Genomic DNA, 16,647 nt, shown 5'->3' with positions numbered 1-16,647 from the left:
TGCTGTTCACAGAGGGGACCCTGGCTCTTCCAGCCACAGACCCCGAGGGCCCGACAGGTGTTCACCCGGTGGCTGCGGGACCCCCCTAGGATGGGGAAGCAGGTGATGGTCTCAGAAGGAGGAAGGACTGGGAAGAAAGGGGAAGAAGGCTGGGCCAATTAGAGCACCTAAGATCTACCCACCTGCACGTGTGCTGGGGACCGCCAGGACCCTCAGGGAGGCCAGGACCTTCACATCGCAAAACCTCCTCTCCTGCGGGCCAGGCGTGCCTGCTGGGGCTGTATTTATGGCTCAAGGGTGATAGGGCCTGGCTGTTGTAGGGACTCACCCAACCCACCCAACCACCCCATTTCCCCGGCACTTTCCTCGATGGCACCGCTGTGTACTTGGAGGACTCCTAAGGCCGAGGGTCATCCTGTCGTCCCGTCTGTGCGCCCGGCCCTGAGCATTCTCCACCCCACCAAGCCTCCAATGCAGAAGAACCAGAGAGGCCCCAGTCCCGGTATTTAATGCTCTCCGTGGACGGAAAGTTCCTCCTAACCCCTAACTTCAACCCCCAAAGTAGAAGAGTTCGTTAGTTCTTTTCTACGTCCAGTGGGGAGGGAGCCCAGGAGCCGCGGTGGGGCCACCCCAACATCCCTGCCTCCAGCTTGGCCCCTGCTTGGCCTGACTATTCAAGAATATTGTTAAACTCTTGGCTTCTGTGGCCAAATGGAGGCCCGGGCCCCCAGCAGGGGCTGCGCCTGCTCTGAACTGGGCGCAGATGCCTGATCCTAACCCTGAGGAGGATGCAGCGAGTCAGACACCATCGGAGGGCGAACGAGTCGTTGAATCTTTCTGAACAGCCGTCTGCAGTGTGTGACCGAGAGTCTTTATATGACTCTCCCCTGGGACCCCGTGATTCCGCTTCGAAGAACGTGGCCGGAGGAATAATCGAGGGTCAAGGAAACCTTGTGTGGACGTTCATCGCAGTGTCATCCGTAAGCCCAGGAAACCGGGAACAGCCTAAGTGGCTGGTGGTGGTGGAACGGTGAAGCCATCTCTGTGTAGCACGTTTGCATAATAGTTTATTGTCCACTAAAAAGTATGTTTGTGAAAAATTTTTGAAGATTTTTAAATGAAAAGTAAACATGCTCAACACATAGTAAGTGAAAAGATAAAATATGTGTATAGCATCTTCACAATTTTATGATATACATGTGTGTGCGTGTGAATAGCAGGAAGCCGGGGAAAAGCCAGCACACGTGAGAATGCTAGACAGGCGGTGGACTTTGTCTTCTTTGTATGTTTCTGGATCACCGAAGTCTTTTCTAGTGAACATACTATTATTTTTATAACAAGAACTACTCTTTATTGAGCGCTTCTCATGGCCTCCTGTGCTAAGCGTTTTTCACACTGTTGTAGACAATGTTTGTGTCCCCAAAATTCATATGTTGAAATCCTAACGCCCGAGGTGCTGATATGTGGAGGTGGGGTCCTTGGTAAGTGATTATGTCAGGAGGGTGGAGCCCCCCTGAATGGGATTAGTGCCCATAGAAAGGAGACCCCAGGGAGCTCCCTCCCCTTCCTCCGTGAGGACAGCGAGAAGATGGCGTCTGTGAACCAGAAAACAGGTTCTCACCTGACACGGGATCTGCAGGCACCTTGGTCTTGGACTTCCAGCCTCCAGAACCGTGAGGAATAAAGTCCTGTTATTTATAAGCCCCTCAAGCTGTGGTGTTCCGTAAAGCAGCCCACACGGACGAAGACACACATTGTCTCATTCCATCTTTACAGCGACTCCATGATGTAGGCACCCTCATTTTTCAGATGAAACAACCAAAGCTTGGAGAGTTTAAGTAGCTTTGCCAAAACCACACAGTTTATACATAGCAGAACCAGACCCTGAACAACACCCCCAAAAAGGTACAGAAAGTTAGTGCTGTCAATCGGGGCAGGTGAGGGGTGGGCGTGGGGCTGGTCCCCACGGCTTGTGGGTTTCCCGTCTGAACCTGCAGATGCCCACACCTCCCACCTCGGGGGCCCTGTCGCCCAAGCTCTGCTTGTTGGGCAGCCCTGGGCCAACCTCCTGTAAGCCTTCCAGGCAGAGGCGAGGCTGCTCAGAGCTCATGCCGGGGGTCACAGGATAGTAACTGAGTGGGGCCCCCGTGAAGGCAGGGTTGGGCTGTTACACTCCTGGGCCTGCCCAGCACCATGGGAGGGGACAAGGAGGTGCCTCCCAGCCTCAGCTGACGCGGGTCTCGTGAGCTTATCCGTCAGCCTCCTGGGTGTGGCGGGACCCTGGGCCTTGGAGAGCTGTGCTCTGGGAGCCTCAGCTCGTGGGACCCTTTTGCTGGGATTGGGGTCGGCTGGGGGAGGGGAGCCTTCTCTCCCGAGGCCTGGCACCGGGGCCTGGGGCAGCAGCCAGGCCGGGCCTCTGCTCTGTGCGTGACTCCCACACGAATGGGCTGCTGCCGACGGGGCTTGTCCTGGCTCAGCGGCACCGTCCTGGCAGGAATGAGGGCCCAAGCAGGGGGTTGGCTCGGCTCCGAGGGAGGCAGGTGGGGCCAGCAGGACGGGGAGCTCGGCTTTGCTGAGACACACAGGCGACGCTGCTCTCCCCAGTGCCCTGGGGTGGGGGAGGCGACACGGCTTGACTGCCCTTTCCTGCTGGAATCGCTCGCCCACTTTCAGACGGTAAAACTGAGGCCTAGAGATGAAAAAACCCCCGGGGATGCTTAGCCCTGGGGGTCCCTCCGGTGGTCTGACTCCTGGGCTGCTGTCAACTGTTGGGCCTGGCCCCAAACTCCCAGCTCAAGCCTCTTACCCCCACCCCACCCCTCACACGTTCATGTTCTCTTTTTAGTGTTTGTCGATTTTATTGAGAATTAAATTCTTTTATTGAGGTGACACTGGTTTATAACACTATATCAATTCCAGGTGTACATCATTACATTTCGACTTCTGTCTAGGCTGCATCGTGTTCACCACCAAAAGTCTAGTTGCCATTCATCACTGTACACATGTCCCCCTTTATCCCACCACCTTCCTCCCACCCCCTTTGCCTCTGGTAACCACCAATCTGTTTTCCTTATCTATGTGTTTGTTTATCTTCCACATATGAGTGACGTTGTACGGTGTAATTGCCTTTCTCCATCTGACTTATTTTACTTAGCTTCATACCCATAAGGTCCATCCATGTTGTCTCAAATGGCACAATTTCCTCTTTTTTTTATGGCCGGATAGTATTCCATTGTATGTATCACATCGTCTTTATCCATTCATCCACTGATGGGCACTTGGGTTTCTTCCAAGTCTTAGCTATTGTGAATAATGCTGCGATGAACGTAGGGGCGCATGTATCTTTTTGAATTGGTGATTTCATATTCTTTGGATAAATATCCAGAAATAGCATAGCTGGGTTGTATGGTATTTTTATTTTTACTTTTTTTCAGCAATCTCCATACTGTTTTCCATAGTGGCTGCACCAGTTTGCACTCCCACCAGCAGTATACGAGGGTTCCCTTCTCTCCACACCCTCCCCAACATTTGTTATTTTTTGTCTCGTTAATTATAGCCATTCTGACGGGTGTCAGGTGAAATCTCACTGTAGTTTTGATTTGCATTTCCCTAACAATTAGTGATGTTGAACATCTTTTCATCTGCCTGTTGGCCATCTGTATGTCTTCTTCGGGAAAATGTCTGTTCAGATTCTCTCCCCATTTTTTAATCAGGTTGTTTTGTTGTTGTTGAGCTGTATGAGTTCTTTGTATATTTTGGATATTAACCCCTTATCTGATATATGGTTTGCAAATATCTTCTCCCAATCGGCAGGTTGTCTTTTCGTTTTGTTGATTGTTTCCTTTGCTGTGCAGAAGCTTTTTAGTTTGATGTAGTCCCATTTGATTATTTTTCTTTCATTTCCCCCGCCTGAGGAGACATATTCAAAAAGATAAGTGCTCAGACCGATGTCCAAGCACGTACTGTCTATGTTTCCTTGCAGGAGTTTTATGGTTTCAGGTCTTACATTCAAGTCTTTAATCTAGTTTGAGTTAATTTTTGTGTATGGCGTCAGAGAGTGGTCCACTTTCATTCTTTTGCATGTGTCTGCCCAGTGTTCCCAGCACCGTTGGGTGGGGAGGCTGTCCTCTCTGCCTGCAGCATCCTGAGGTCTCCGGGGATGGCAGAGCTGATTGCTGCTGTGGCCAGCCTCGTGCGACTCACCTGGCGGGAGGTCGGGGCTGCGCCTCTCAGCCCAGTCTCACTGATGGGTCTGCCGGCAGACGGAGAGTCCAGTGCTCTCCGAGAGCCAGGCTGTGGGTCCCAGGCAGGGCACCTGCCCTCACCCTGCAAGTGACAGAGTGGCTGACCCGGAGGCCTTTCAGAGCCGCCGTCCAGAATCCCCAGACCCCTCCTCCCCCAGGCCCAAGGAACCGGCCTCCCCCCCACCAGCCCAGAGGCCCTGGACTTGGGGCCTGGGGAGCATGAGGGTCTTTCTGAGTGATGCCTCCTCCATCTGCCTGCCTGGAAAAACCATCCGTGGGAGAACTTTGGAGACTTTAAGTTGAGGGAGAAAACTAATAATGAAGAGAATGTGAGAAAGATGAGCTGACAAGTCTGGTGGGAGACATGGTCATCTGGCTAGCTGCCTGGGGATCTACGCAGGCTCCAGCTCCGCCCCCCTCCCCCGCCAAGGCTCTACTTACTCCCGCTCCTCCCACATTCGTCAGCTCCAGGGCCCATCTGGAATCTAAGCTATTGCTTGGCAAGCCAGACCTCTCGTAACTCTGGCCTGGAGGAAGTAATGAGAGAGATGCACACACGGAAAGGGAGAGAGAATAAGATGGGGGTGCACCATGGACGTCTTTGGGGCAGCTGCCCAGGGGCCTGGGCATCGTTCTTTTGTGGTTTACAACTCCAGGCCCTTTTCTGTGTCACAGGAGGGCATGCCACCTGCTGGGAGCACCCAGAGTGGGTCTGGAGCTGAGGCTGTGGAGCAGGAGGTGTGCTGAGCAGACAGAAGCTGTGTGTGGCTGCACGTGCTCCCCACGGCAGCTCAACTTCCTGGGAGGTATTTATAACTGAGGCTTCCAGCCCCCGAGATTTGTGGGACAGTGTAAACCATTGATTTTCATTAGCACTAAATCATTTCTCTTGGCTAATTGAAAAGGAACCAAGGATACTGACAGTGGAGCCGTTTGTATGGATCAAATCAGCGGAAACTGCCAAGATGCTGACAGAGCACAAATCTTCAGCTGGATGGCTCTGGGGCCCCTCCCTGGAGCTCAAAACTCCCTTCTCTAGAGGCCAGAGGCTGTGAGAAACAGCACCCCCCCCCCCCCCCGATGGAGAACCAGGAAGTCAACTTGATTCTTAGCAAAAGGAATGGAGGTTGGACATTTGCAGGAACTTCCAGCCTAGAGAGATGGGATGGGAGATTCTGAGAGACGTGTTGGAGGAACGCAGTGAGCGTCCAACTCTACCCAGGGTGTTTGAGATCTATCCATGTCCTGCCTAGAGCCTGGACTTAGCCAGAACAGGCCTGGGGTCGGGGGACACTCTGGAAAGCAGAGTGATGGAGTTGCTCTGGGAATGCCAAGTCTGGGGGGTACGGCATTCAGAAGCTCTCCCGGGAGAGGGCACTGGGCTGGACGTGGCAGGTAGAGTCTTGGCACCAGCCTTATCGCTTCCTGTAAGTGCCAGGAAACTGGCATCTACCTCTGAGATTATCATGGCCGGTCACATCTTTCCTCCATAAGAACATGTGGCCCTCTGGCCAGAGAGACTATTTTATAGCTTTAAGGCTAAAGAGATTCCTGAGGGTGTTGGCAGAGCCCTGGGCTCGGGGGGTGGAGACGGGGAGGGCAATGAGTCCCCCTCCTCATGGACAATCCTAATCCCCACTCTGAGCCAGGGGCCAGCCAGGCGGGCGCTGGGAGTACCGAGCCGCCCCCATCCCGCCCCGCCGCCAAGTCCCAGCCCGCAGACCCCAGTTTGCCTGGTTCCTGCCAATGCCCTGCCCATTCTGTCCAGGCCCAGCCTGACGTGGCAGCGCTGCTGGCTCCAGTCCTGTCCTTCTCTCAGCCCTGACTGGGTGATCGCCTTCTCTGCCAAGGACCAGGCCCAGCTGAATGGCCCCCCGCTGGTTTGCTGGAGCCCAAGGCAGGGTCTACTGGCCAAGAGCTTGGGAAAGGCGGTGGCCTCAAATCCTCTCTGCTGTGCGCCCCCATCTCGGATCTTCCTTCATCTCTGTCCTGAGAAATTGGCAGGGATCACAGGCTGGGCAAGAAGGAGCAACATTTAGTAAATGGCTGCAGTGGTCCTGTCCTCAGCCCTGGGACCCTCCCCACGAGGCCCAGTCTTGGGGTCTTGTGTGGTGTCGGGGAAAGCACCACGCCAGGAGTCTCCCAAGACACTGCCATTCCTCACCGGGGAATGTCCTCGGTGTCCTTGTTTGCCTTTATGCCTCATTCCTAGCTCCCCGTGTGAGCTGTAGTCACAAAGTCTCTAACTCACAAATGTTAAATGGAAGCTGTGTACACATGGTGGGGGTGGGGGGCCCATTTTCCCAGGGAAAGCCCGTGAGCACACTGCTGGGGAGCCTGGAGCCCCTGAAATGGACAAGGATGGGAGGACAGAGTACCTCCTCACTCCTGGGCTGGATGGGAAAGGGGCCAAAGGGAAGGGACAGCAAGGAACAGGGAGAGTGGGCACAGACTGAAACAAGAGATGTGTGCATGTGCGTGTATGCATGTGTGTCAGTGGATGGGTGTGAGTGAGTGGGTGGAAGTGGGTGTGAGGGTGTGGATACGGGTATGTGTATATCTGTGTGTGGTTGTGTGTGTTTGTGTCAGTGGATGGCTGCGAGTGAGCAGATGCATGTCTGTGTGGGTTACTATATATGTGGTATTTGTCTGAGGGACGTGACAGCACAAGTCAGCTCTTTGCTGTGACATCAGAGGACACAGCTCTCTGTTCCCTAGGGTGGTTCAGCCTCCAGGGACCAGATGACCTCCAACCAGAAGTGAGGCCCACTCTGAGGTTTGACCCTGGGAGGAACTGGCCAGGATTCACGGGCGGAAGAAACTATGTGGTGGGGGGAGTAAGGCAGCTTGCAAGGACGCCTGTCTGCATCCAGGAGTCCCATCTGTGGCTTCTGGACCCTTGAGGGTCATTTGGCCTACCTCCTGCCTCTGGACAAGTTGCCCTGAGCCATCCTCACAGTGTCAGGGGTGCCTCGACTGCGGAAGGGTCTCCCTAAGGAGAGTCTCCCCATCTCTCTTACTAACCTAGGGCACAGTTCATTGTGCAAACTCATCTAACTTTTCCTGCCCAGCCTTCCCCAATCCCATATGAACTGGCTGTTCTATTCACACTCCAAGGAGGAAATCGAGAGTCAGGTTGGATGGAAACAAGCTGGCGACAGTGTTTGTGTTATTCTGACTGCAATGGGTGATACAAGTGCTGGTGGGAAACCCGAGTGGAGCAGAGAGGGAGATAAATGCTGGCTGGTGGTCTGTCTGACTTAATAGTAATTGGCACTTATTCAGTGATTTTTAGGGGCCAGGCACTGTCTTAAGTGATTTTCCTATAATAACTCACTTATTTTTTATAACAACTATACAAGATTGGTATTGCTATTATTATCCCTATTTTACAGTTGAGGAATCAGGCCCAGGAGGTTAAATGACTTGCTTAGGACCCCATGCCAGGAGGCCGTGCAGCCCACTTTACGCTGTGTGTGGAGGGGGAGATGGTGAGGAAGATGGGCATGGAGGCCAGTTGGGGGTGGGGAGCTCTGGCTCCCAGGCCTGTGTTCCTCACCACTGCAGTGCTGTGCGGTGTCTGTGCGTCACAGCCTGTGCGCAGACACACTCCAGCCCTTTACCGTGGACGAGTCCAGTGTTTTTCTCGCCCTCTTCCTGAGAGGCCAAGATTTTCCCCCCTGTTTCGCAGGTGGTAAACAACACACCAGGGAAGATAAATAATTTGCCCAAAGTCGCTCAGCCCACCATGGAATCATGAGACTGACACCCAGGCGTCCCACCTCCCAGACTTTTCCTCTTTTTTTTTGCATTTTTTCCTTCTTTCTTTTTTTAAGCATCCCAGCCTCTCGATGCTGATGCTGTGGTTAAAACGTTCTGACCTCTTTGGGGCTGCCCCGTGGCTGAGTGGTTTAAGTTCTCGAGCTCCGTTTCGATGGCTAGGGTTTCGAGGGTTCGGATCCTGGGCGTGGACTTGGCACCGCTCACGATGCTATGCTCAGCCGGGGTTCCACACGGCACAACCAGAGGGACCTACAACGAGAATATACAACTATGTACCGGGGGGCTTTGGGAAGAAGAAGAAGACGACGAAAGAAAAGATTGGCAACAGATGTTAGCTCAGGTGCCAATCTTTAAAAGGAAAAAAAAAGTTCTGACCTTTTTGAATTGGGCATCCTAACAGCATCCACGAAACGCGCAGGCGGCGCCTTTAAGGGCCTCCGCGGGAGGAGCTGTTCCATCAGCACCACGGCCCCGCCCCGCGTGCTGCGGGAGCTCCAGGGCGGAAGGGCGCGGCCGCCTTCAGACCGGGGGACCCCAGCACCCTGCAGACCCGGGGGGGGGGACCCCCGCACCCTGCCCGCCCGCCCTCCCCTCATCCCGCCCACCCCGCAGATCCGAGGGAGCTGCAGCTTCAGCTCTCACCGCCTTCTGAGCGACAGTGAAATATTTATAGGCCCAAAATACTGCCCGGCTATGAAGGGAGTTGGTGGGGGGGAGGCCTGGGTTCAGGCTGCAGGTCGAGCAGGGCAGTTCCAGGCGCAGGCTGGAGCTGGACCGGTCCGGGTCCTGTCTTGGCTCTGCTGCTTCCCAGCTGTGTGATCACGAGCGAGTTGCTGAGCCTCTCTGTGCTTTGGTGTCCTCGCCTGTGGCGTGGGAATGACAGTAGCACCAACTCACGGGGCAACTGCAAGTTAATAGGTGGAGCGCTCAGAACGGTGCTGGCGTGCCGTCAGCAAATGCAACCAAAAAGTGTTGGACGTAAAAATAAATAAAGCACCTGGGAGGGGCTGAGAGAGCAGACGGTGGGGCGTAGGCTGGAGCGGGAGGAGTGGGGCGCGGTGCAAGTGTGTGTTGGGCGGGGGTTGCACACCACGTTCAGGGCTGCGACTGTGCCGCCTCACCCTGGAAGCCACCAGCCTCTTGACTCACCTGCCATCTGCCAGACTGTCCCACTCTGTGTCTGAATTTGTCTCCTTCCCTTCTGGGAAGAGGGGCAGCTGCTCTCCTTAGCATAATTCCGCCATTTCTGGAGCACCTACTGTGTGTCGGGCACGTGCTAGGCGTCGTCCCTTTAGTCTCTCATTCACTCTTTACAAAACTGCTCGTTGCAGAGAAGTCCAATAACTTATCTAAAGCCACACAGCAAGAAGTGGCAGAGCCACGATTTGAAGCCAGCTCTTCCTGACCCGAAAGCCTTTACTCTTTCCATCACACGTTTTCCAAGCGTCCAGTTGCCTCCCCTTCCATGGCTGGGCAGTTGGTGTTATCATATGCGGCATGGATGGTGTTTTTCCTGTTGATGCTGCAGGCCTGTGATGGGAGCCTGGCAGGTACTCTGATCCCTCTTTGCTTTGCTGGAGGCTCCAGGGGAACCTAGCAGCTCAGCCTCCATCCCTGGGCACCTGGATGGAGGGACACCTGACAAGGAAGGCTCTGTGTCCTTGTGATCGTAATAACGGCACCTGCTGGGCCCTTGGTGTGAGCCGGGTGCTGTTCTAAGCACTTCGAATTCGTCAGCTAATTTAATGGTCAAGGCAACCCTACAGGTGGGTCTTGGTCTCAGCCTCATTTTACAGATGGGGAAACTCAGAGACCGTGGACTTTGCCTGAGGTCACACCCCCAGCAAACAGCAGGTCCAAGCTCTGGACTTAGGCATTCAGGCCCCAACCAGTACACGCAGAGTCTCTCTGGAGAGCAGGGGCTCTACTGGAGCACTGACAGGAGCTCAATCATCAAACCCACTGCTCCCCGGGCCCCAAACCCCCAACCCCAAACCTGCTGCTGCCTCTTCCTTGAAGCCTTCCTGGATGCTGCCTCATGCACAGGCGGCAACTCACATGCATCCCCTTGCCACTCTGTTTGGTCTCTTGACACTCCGCCATGTGCTTGGGAGGTGTGTGTATGTTCTTCCCTCCAGATCATTAGCTCCTGGAGAGCAGAACCTGGGGCTCGGCCACTGCGATTGCCGCAGCACCCGCAGAGGACCTGGCACAGGGAAGGTGCTCAACCCAGGTGTGTGGGTGCTGAGCACGGGGGTCCTGCAGGGGAGCCTGTCATCAGTGCAACGAGCTTTGTAGCGGGGAGCACTGCTCCCTGATGTCGCTCATGGAGGACGGAGACAGAGGACGCTTGAGGCCGTCTTTTTGACCCTGTTCACTGAGGTTAAGTGAATTCCGGATCAGGGCACTGGAAGGCTCAGGAACAAAGAGAGCAAGTTTAGGACAAGGGGATCTGGTGGACCACACACGCACACACACACTCACGCTCACACTCACATAAGAAAGAAATGGGCTCCTTGCTTCCACTCCCAGCTCCACTCTGAGCTCCAGGGGCTCTGGGAACTACGACAGGAATGCTTTTAAATCCTCTTCCCATTGAGCTTTTGTAAAAATGATGGTCCAGTAAAGCTAGCAAGTAAACTAGAAGCAGCCTGGCCTCTGGCTCTCTTGGCTGGAAATCGGGCCAGTGCTGGGGATCGAACCTGGGAACGCTGAAGTCTCAGGGGTGTGGCTGCAGTGGGTCAGTGGTCCGAGGCCCTTCTCCTGGGTGGTCAGCTGGTTAGCTCGGCTGGTCAGCGCAGGGCCCAGCTCTGTGCCGGAGGCCAAGGTCAGCAGCTCAGGGCCCAGAGGAGTGCTCTGGTCCTGCTCACATCACCGGAGATGCACGTCGCTGATACTAGTAGGGTGGGGTGTGTACACAGGAGGATGATGACAAAGCAAATCCACCCTCCCCTCTGCTGGGGGAGGATTCTGTTGACGGGTCCTGAGCCAGGCTAGAGCCTGGGGTTCTCTTCTTGTCTCTTTAAAGACTCCTCTGTCTCCACTGACTGCCTTCTAGGTGTTATCCTACCCGCCTTGTGCAGGCTGGGCTTGGAGAGGTTCAGCAATTTACCGAATTTCTCACAGCTGCGGGTATGAAATCCCTGTATGAAGTTCTCCCCAGGCCCTCCTGTGGGGCAGTCCTTGGCATGCTGGGGCTGGGGACAGGGCCCTGCATGGGGGACTGTGGGCAGGCGGAGGGCAACTCAGTGTCCTTTCAGCCTGGCTTCGTGGGCGGGCAGGGAGTGGCATGAGCTGGATGGGGAGGAAGCAGGAGCCAGGCTGGCCTTGGACCTGGTCCTGTAGGTCTAGGCAATGGGGGTCCACTGGAAGGGTGCAGGTTATCTGGAAGGGTGCAGTGAGCTGGTTGGGTGCAGGTGAGCCGGTTGGGTGCAGGTGAGCTGGAAGGGTGCAGGTGAGCTGGAAGGGTGCAGGTGAGCTGGTTGGGTGCAGGTGAGCTGGAAGGGTGCAGGTGAGCTGGTTGGGTGCAGGTGAGCTGGAAGGGTGCAGGTGAGCTGGTTGGGTGCAAGTGAGCTGGTTGGGTTCCCTGAACACACGCGCTTTGCGTCCTTCTCTGTTGGAGGAGGTGGGTTGTTCCAGTTCATCCAGTAACCATATCAAGTCGTTAAAGGATAAATTAGAGGAAAGGAGGCAGGGGTCACGGGATCACTCTTTCTTGTGGAAATCGTTCCATCTGTCAGTGGAGTGGTCCCAGGAGCCCCAACTCTCACAGTCGTTTCCAGCTGTGGGTCTGTAGATCCAGCGCTGCCCGAGGGTCGACACCGACTCCTTACCATTTAGCTTCTAACTGGTCCTGGACCACAGAGGCAAAGGTCAAGCGAAGGTCGGCAACAGCCGTAATCCATCCGGGCTGTGCTGACAGTTTCCCCACCGTGAGCAAGCGGACATCCCAGTGGTCTCGGGCCGACCGGCCATCTTTGGTGTCTTGTCTCTGTCCATGCATCCTTGGTCGCCATCTTCACCCTATGCCTTTCCCCTCAGGAGTCAGCTTGAGCGTTTTCCTCGTACAAACACCTCGGCCCGCATCTTGCCTCATTTCCTCCCTCGGATGCATTTCTGGACCTACACCACGCCCACAGCGCCGTGAGAGGCCCTGAGGCCCCCACTCCACCATCTACCCATCCTGCATGTGACCATTTTCCAAAAGAGAGTAAATTCGACAGCAACAAAGGATGACATTTAATTTGCATCTCTGCAATGTTAATGAAGCCTTCTGTTTTGTTACGTTTTGGCCAATTGTATTTATTCTTTTGTGTATTTCTTGTTCAAGCCTTCCGCCCTTGCTTCTATGGGATTTTTGGGTTTTGTTGCTGCCTTGATGGAGTTTCTGTATTGAAAGTGTTAACTCCTGGTCTCTCATATACACTGCAGTAGTTTTATTGTTTGTTGATGGGTTGAACCTTTCAAAAGGGCTTTTTCTGTCCATACAGGTATTTTAATGTTTATGCATTCAGAGCTATCCGTGTTTCCTTGACCATTTCTGCTGTGATGTGGTGCTTGTAAAGGCCTTTCCCACAACAAAATTATGGAAACATTCCTTCACGTGTGTGGCCGATTCTTTTATGGCTTCATTTTCTACACTGAGCTCTTTCCTCTGTGTGGAATTGATTGCTTGTGTCTTCGTAAACTGCTTCAAATTCCCTCTGAGACGAAAGTGATTAATAGATCAATTAATTCATTAATTAACAAGGTGGGGAGGGGAAAGCTGGGAGAGGAGGAGAGGGTGAGGATACGGGAGAGACGCGGCATAATTAACGATCAAGGTTGGACGAGAAGGGGTCGAGTGCTGGGGACAGGGAGTGCATAGAGGGGTCCACCTTGATCTGAAGGTGGGACTCAGTCTCTGAGACTCGAGAAGCGGGTGGCGGAGGTCAGTGTTGCCAAGGCAGGAGGTGGGTAGGAAGGAAGACGATGAGCCGGGTGCCCGAATCTCCAATGACCGAGGGGGGTGGGCAGTGGGGAGGGACCAGGAGAGATGGCATCAAAGAGGAGGACCAGCGGATGGGATGAGCCAGGTGGCAGGGGCCTCGGGGGGAGGCTTACAAGTTTACGACTTGTGGGGACGTGATGGGCTGTCCTGTCTCTGGGCCTTATGGGATCTGGAAGAAGATTACATCCACTGGGGACGGACTCTGGGGAGAGCCAGGTGTCCGGTGAAGCGGCGAGTGGAAGGGACGTGCAGAGAGAAGGCTGAGGACAGAAGGAAGTTGGTTCATCATGGGCGGAACATCCTAGACTCCGGGTCCCATGAAAGGTCTGGGAGGGAGGGGCTGTGCGAGGGAGAGTCTGTCCCCATCAATGGACAGGATCAGAATCAAGGAATGTCCAATGAGCCCATTTGTACAGCCCCTTACACTTCACGTCACCTGCACATCTGTGCTTGCCTGGGAGCCTTGCCACAGCCTCCAGAGCAGAGAGGTTTGCCCAGAGCCGCGCAGGTGGCCGGTGACAGAGTCAGCATGCCAACCCAGAAGTCCTGATGCCCCGGCTGGGTGCTGGAGGCTCCCCCCACCCGCTTCACGTCTGTACACTCGGGGCCAGAAGCTTGGACAGTGTCTCACGGTCTTCTTCTCTCTCCTCCCTCCGCAGGGCAGTCGTCGGCATCGCCGGCCTTGCTGACCATGAATGGGATGGCCAATTTGAACTCTGCCAGCCGCCCGCACTATGCCTCTTCCATCCCCGTGCCGCGAGCGGCTTCCCAGACTGGGATCCACACCCCGGGCGCCTCTCCCCAGCTGCGGCCGCGCCAGGCCGGCCTGGCCCTGAGCCCCCAGCGAGCAGCCTCCGCAAGACTGGGCAAGCCTGGAGGCCCCTCCAGAAGCTCCTCTCCTAAGGCCTCTCAGGGGAGAGGCTCCCCCAGGGCTTCTGGGGCCGTGAGAGAGTCGGCCCAGGGTGGTGAAGGCCTCTCCAGCTCACCATGGAGCAGCCCCAGGGCAACCCCAAAAGCAGCCCTCTCCAGCTGGGCTGGGTCCAGAAGAGTTGGCGACACACAGGGAACCCCGAGAAAGAAGAAGGTGGCCCAGGAAGGGATTCCAACCCACCAGACCCGGGGCAGGAGCCCATCCCGGACCAGCACGCGTGGAGAAACCCAAATACCAGGGGCTCCTGAAGGTCGAAAGGCTCCCAACCATCCAGGAAAAGGTCAAGGAGACACAAACTACAGAAGTTCTGGGGTCTCCAGGTCTCTGGAGCCTGATGCCAGGGCAGTCTCAGGGGTTCTGTCCCCAATCTGCAGCCCAGTGCAGAGCAAGCGACCTTCCCCAGGCCCCGGGGCCATCAGCTTCTCCTCCGTGCATCAGCAAAGTCAGCCAGTCACAGCCACGGTGGCCCCTTTCCAGTACAGGTGAGTGGGGGCAGCAGGCAGGGGGCGGAGGGGGCACGGGAGGCATGCAGCTGGGAGCCAGGGGCAAGCCCTGAGGGAGAGGGGCCTGGATGATGAGTGGCTGGTGGAGACCAGAGGACCCCAGGGGATAGAGGAAGTCAGGCAGGGGGTTTGGAGAGCTGAGATGGGATTGGGAACAAAAAAAGGGGACCCGGATCCCAGCTGTGGTCTTTCTCAATTCTAGGGACTCCACAAGAGAGTCCCATAAGGAGGGTGCCCCTAAAACGTCCATCTCTCCTGCCCTCAAAGACAGAGTATTAGGGTATTGGCATAAGCAGGTTTGTCAGTCTTACCCAATTCATCTGGGACGTTTGCCACCTCTGTGGGTTTGACTTGTTGTCATGGGCACTGAGCCTTCCGTTCCTGGGGACCAAAGTCCTCACTCCTCCTTGGTGCTCCCACAATACCTTGTGTCTGTCTGTCATTCTCTCTCTCCGCTTCCCATATTGCCTTATGCATATCTGTCTGCGTGCCCTGCACATCCAGGGTCATCAATGATGCTCCTTAAATGGTCAGGTGGGGGTGGCCACCATTGGCGGTGGTGGGGCCACCGTGCATACCCACGTGGTCACCAAGCTTGTCTCTCTAGCTTTCTTCAGACAGGGCAGGTTGAGCGCAGAGAGAAACTCTTCCGTCAACTATGCTCTTTTCATAAAAATGTATGTCTTTACTAAAATGGCCACATTAAGTAAACTAAACCTTAATTACTGAGGATTACACAGTTTAGAAGTGCTCGTATGCCAAAGTCCCTTCCTGCCCACCTTAACTTGCTGGGTTTTTCTTTGCTAATGTGAGGAGAAATTTACTCACCTTTGGGGTACAGAGAAGCTTGTACATCGTTCCCTGGACGCTGGGGGCTCTGAGTGGCAGAGCGTGGCGGGCGGTGGGTCGGGAACCACCAGGAGCCAAGAGTGGAAGTCTGTGGGGTCCGGCACAGGGAAGTTCATGGTGCCACTGCCTTCTGTGTATGGTCAGCCCACGTTCGGAGCATTACATTCCACTACGAACACCACGTAAATGCACAAAAACACATTAGAGAAAGACTGACAGGTGGGCGAGGGAGCCTGGCAAGGTGCTGTAAGAATGATTAAAGGACCTGGAGCCTTTCACCTTGGATGAGGAAGGCTGAGAGCGTCTGAGAGCCGTTTTCCAGTATCTGAAGGGCTGTCACCTTGTGAGATGAATTAGATTTACCGGGGGCAGCTCCAAAGAACTGAGTCAGCATCACGGTGGTTGGAAGTTAGTTTGAGACACATCTGAAGCTCGGTAGGAAGAACTTTCCAACAATGATAGAGGTTTACCAATTGCCTGTACGGTAGTGAGCTTCCCGTCATGGCGGGAATTCTAGCTGGGTCCATGACCAAAGGGACTTCTCCCTGGCTGATCCCTGCCTCTTGGAGCATCTCTCTGACAGCTGTCCTGCCCTCACAGTGCTCCCATGTTCCTCTTCCCAAGGGGCAACTCCTTTAGGGCCCTCATGACGTTCTCGACTTCGACTCTCAAGCAGCTGAGAAAACTGCAGAAGCAGAAGCGCAGGGCGGACCCTGCCTGGAATGGGCTTTTCCAGTTACTTTCCAGATGCTTTTCCAGTTACTAAACGGTTGGCCTGCTGACTCCTTGACTTTCTTCTCCTACCTGATTGCCTTCATTTTGAACCCAGTCTTTGGGGGAAAGTGCATGTTAAATGGTTGAAGAGTTTACGTGATCTACCCTGCAGGTCCCCGGTGTGTTTAGAATCTGACATTCTCCAGAGGTCAGATCTTTTGCTCCGCACGTTTCAGTGGAGCCTACACAGCACCGCGCTCCCTCCGCTCAGCGAGCGTTTATTCCGTGTGTGCGTTTTATACAGAAGTGGAAATCTGTCTCACCCGGCAGCTCGCTGGGGATTTTCTCCACCATCCCCCCTCTTAGCCCCGCCCGTCTCAGGCCTGGGTTAGGGTGGCGGGTAGGGTCATGCTTCGGGCAAGGGAAGATTAGGACCAAGGACACCCCCAGGCGCTGCAGGCACCTGGACGTGAGCCCAGCATACCCTGCGGGGCCCGGAGCTGCTGCCACGGGCGATTGGGCCACGGTCCAGGCTGGGCTACCCTTGCAAGTTTCATAGCCAAGGTGGTGCCATCTGCTCTCTGGAAGTCACAGAATCCTGTTTTCATGGACATCTGCACCCCCACCCGGCAC

At 55.0% G+C, this 16,647-nt stretch overlaps 1 protein-coding gene across 5 annotated transcripts in view; it reads left to right on the top strand.

Moving 5' to 3' along the window:
- Positions 1–16,647, top strand: part of NAV1 (neuron navigator 1) — a 243,989-nt gene that overhangs the window by 54,105 nt on the left and 173,237 nt on the right. For all 5 annotated transcript variants that reach the window (XM_044762899.2, XM_044762897.2, XM_070501451.1 and 2 more), the window contains exon 2: positions 13,677–14,430. In XM_044762899.2, the coding sequence (XP_044618834.2) occupies positions 13,709–14,430 (722 nt within the window). In that variant the 5' untranslated portion in view covers positions 13,677–13,708. The remainder of the gene's footprint in view (positions 1–13,676; positions 14,431–16,647) is intronic.

The sequence above is a fragment of the Equus asinus genome, chromosome 30, assembly GCF_041296235.1.
Source record: "Equus asinus isolate D_3611 breed Donkey chromosome 30, EquAss-T2T_v2, whole genome shotgun sequence".
NCBI classification, from domain to species: Eukaryota; Metazoa; Chordata; class Mammalia; order Perissodactyla; family Equidae; genus Equus; species Equus asinus.
The sequence above is the reverse complement of the archived record's forward strand: the minus strand, read 5'-3'. Positions and strand labels throughout refer to the sequence as shown.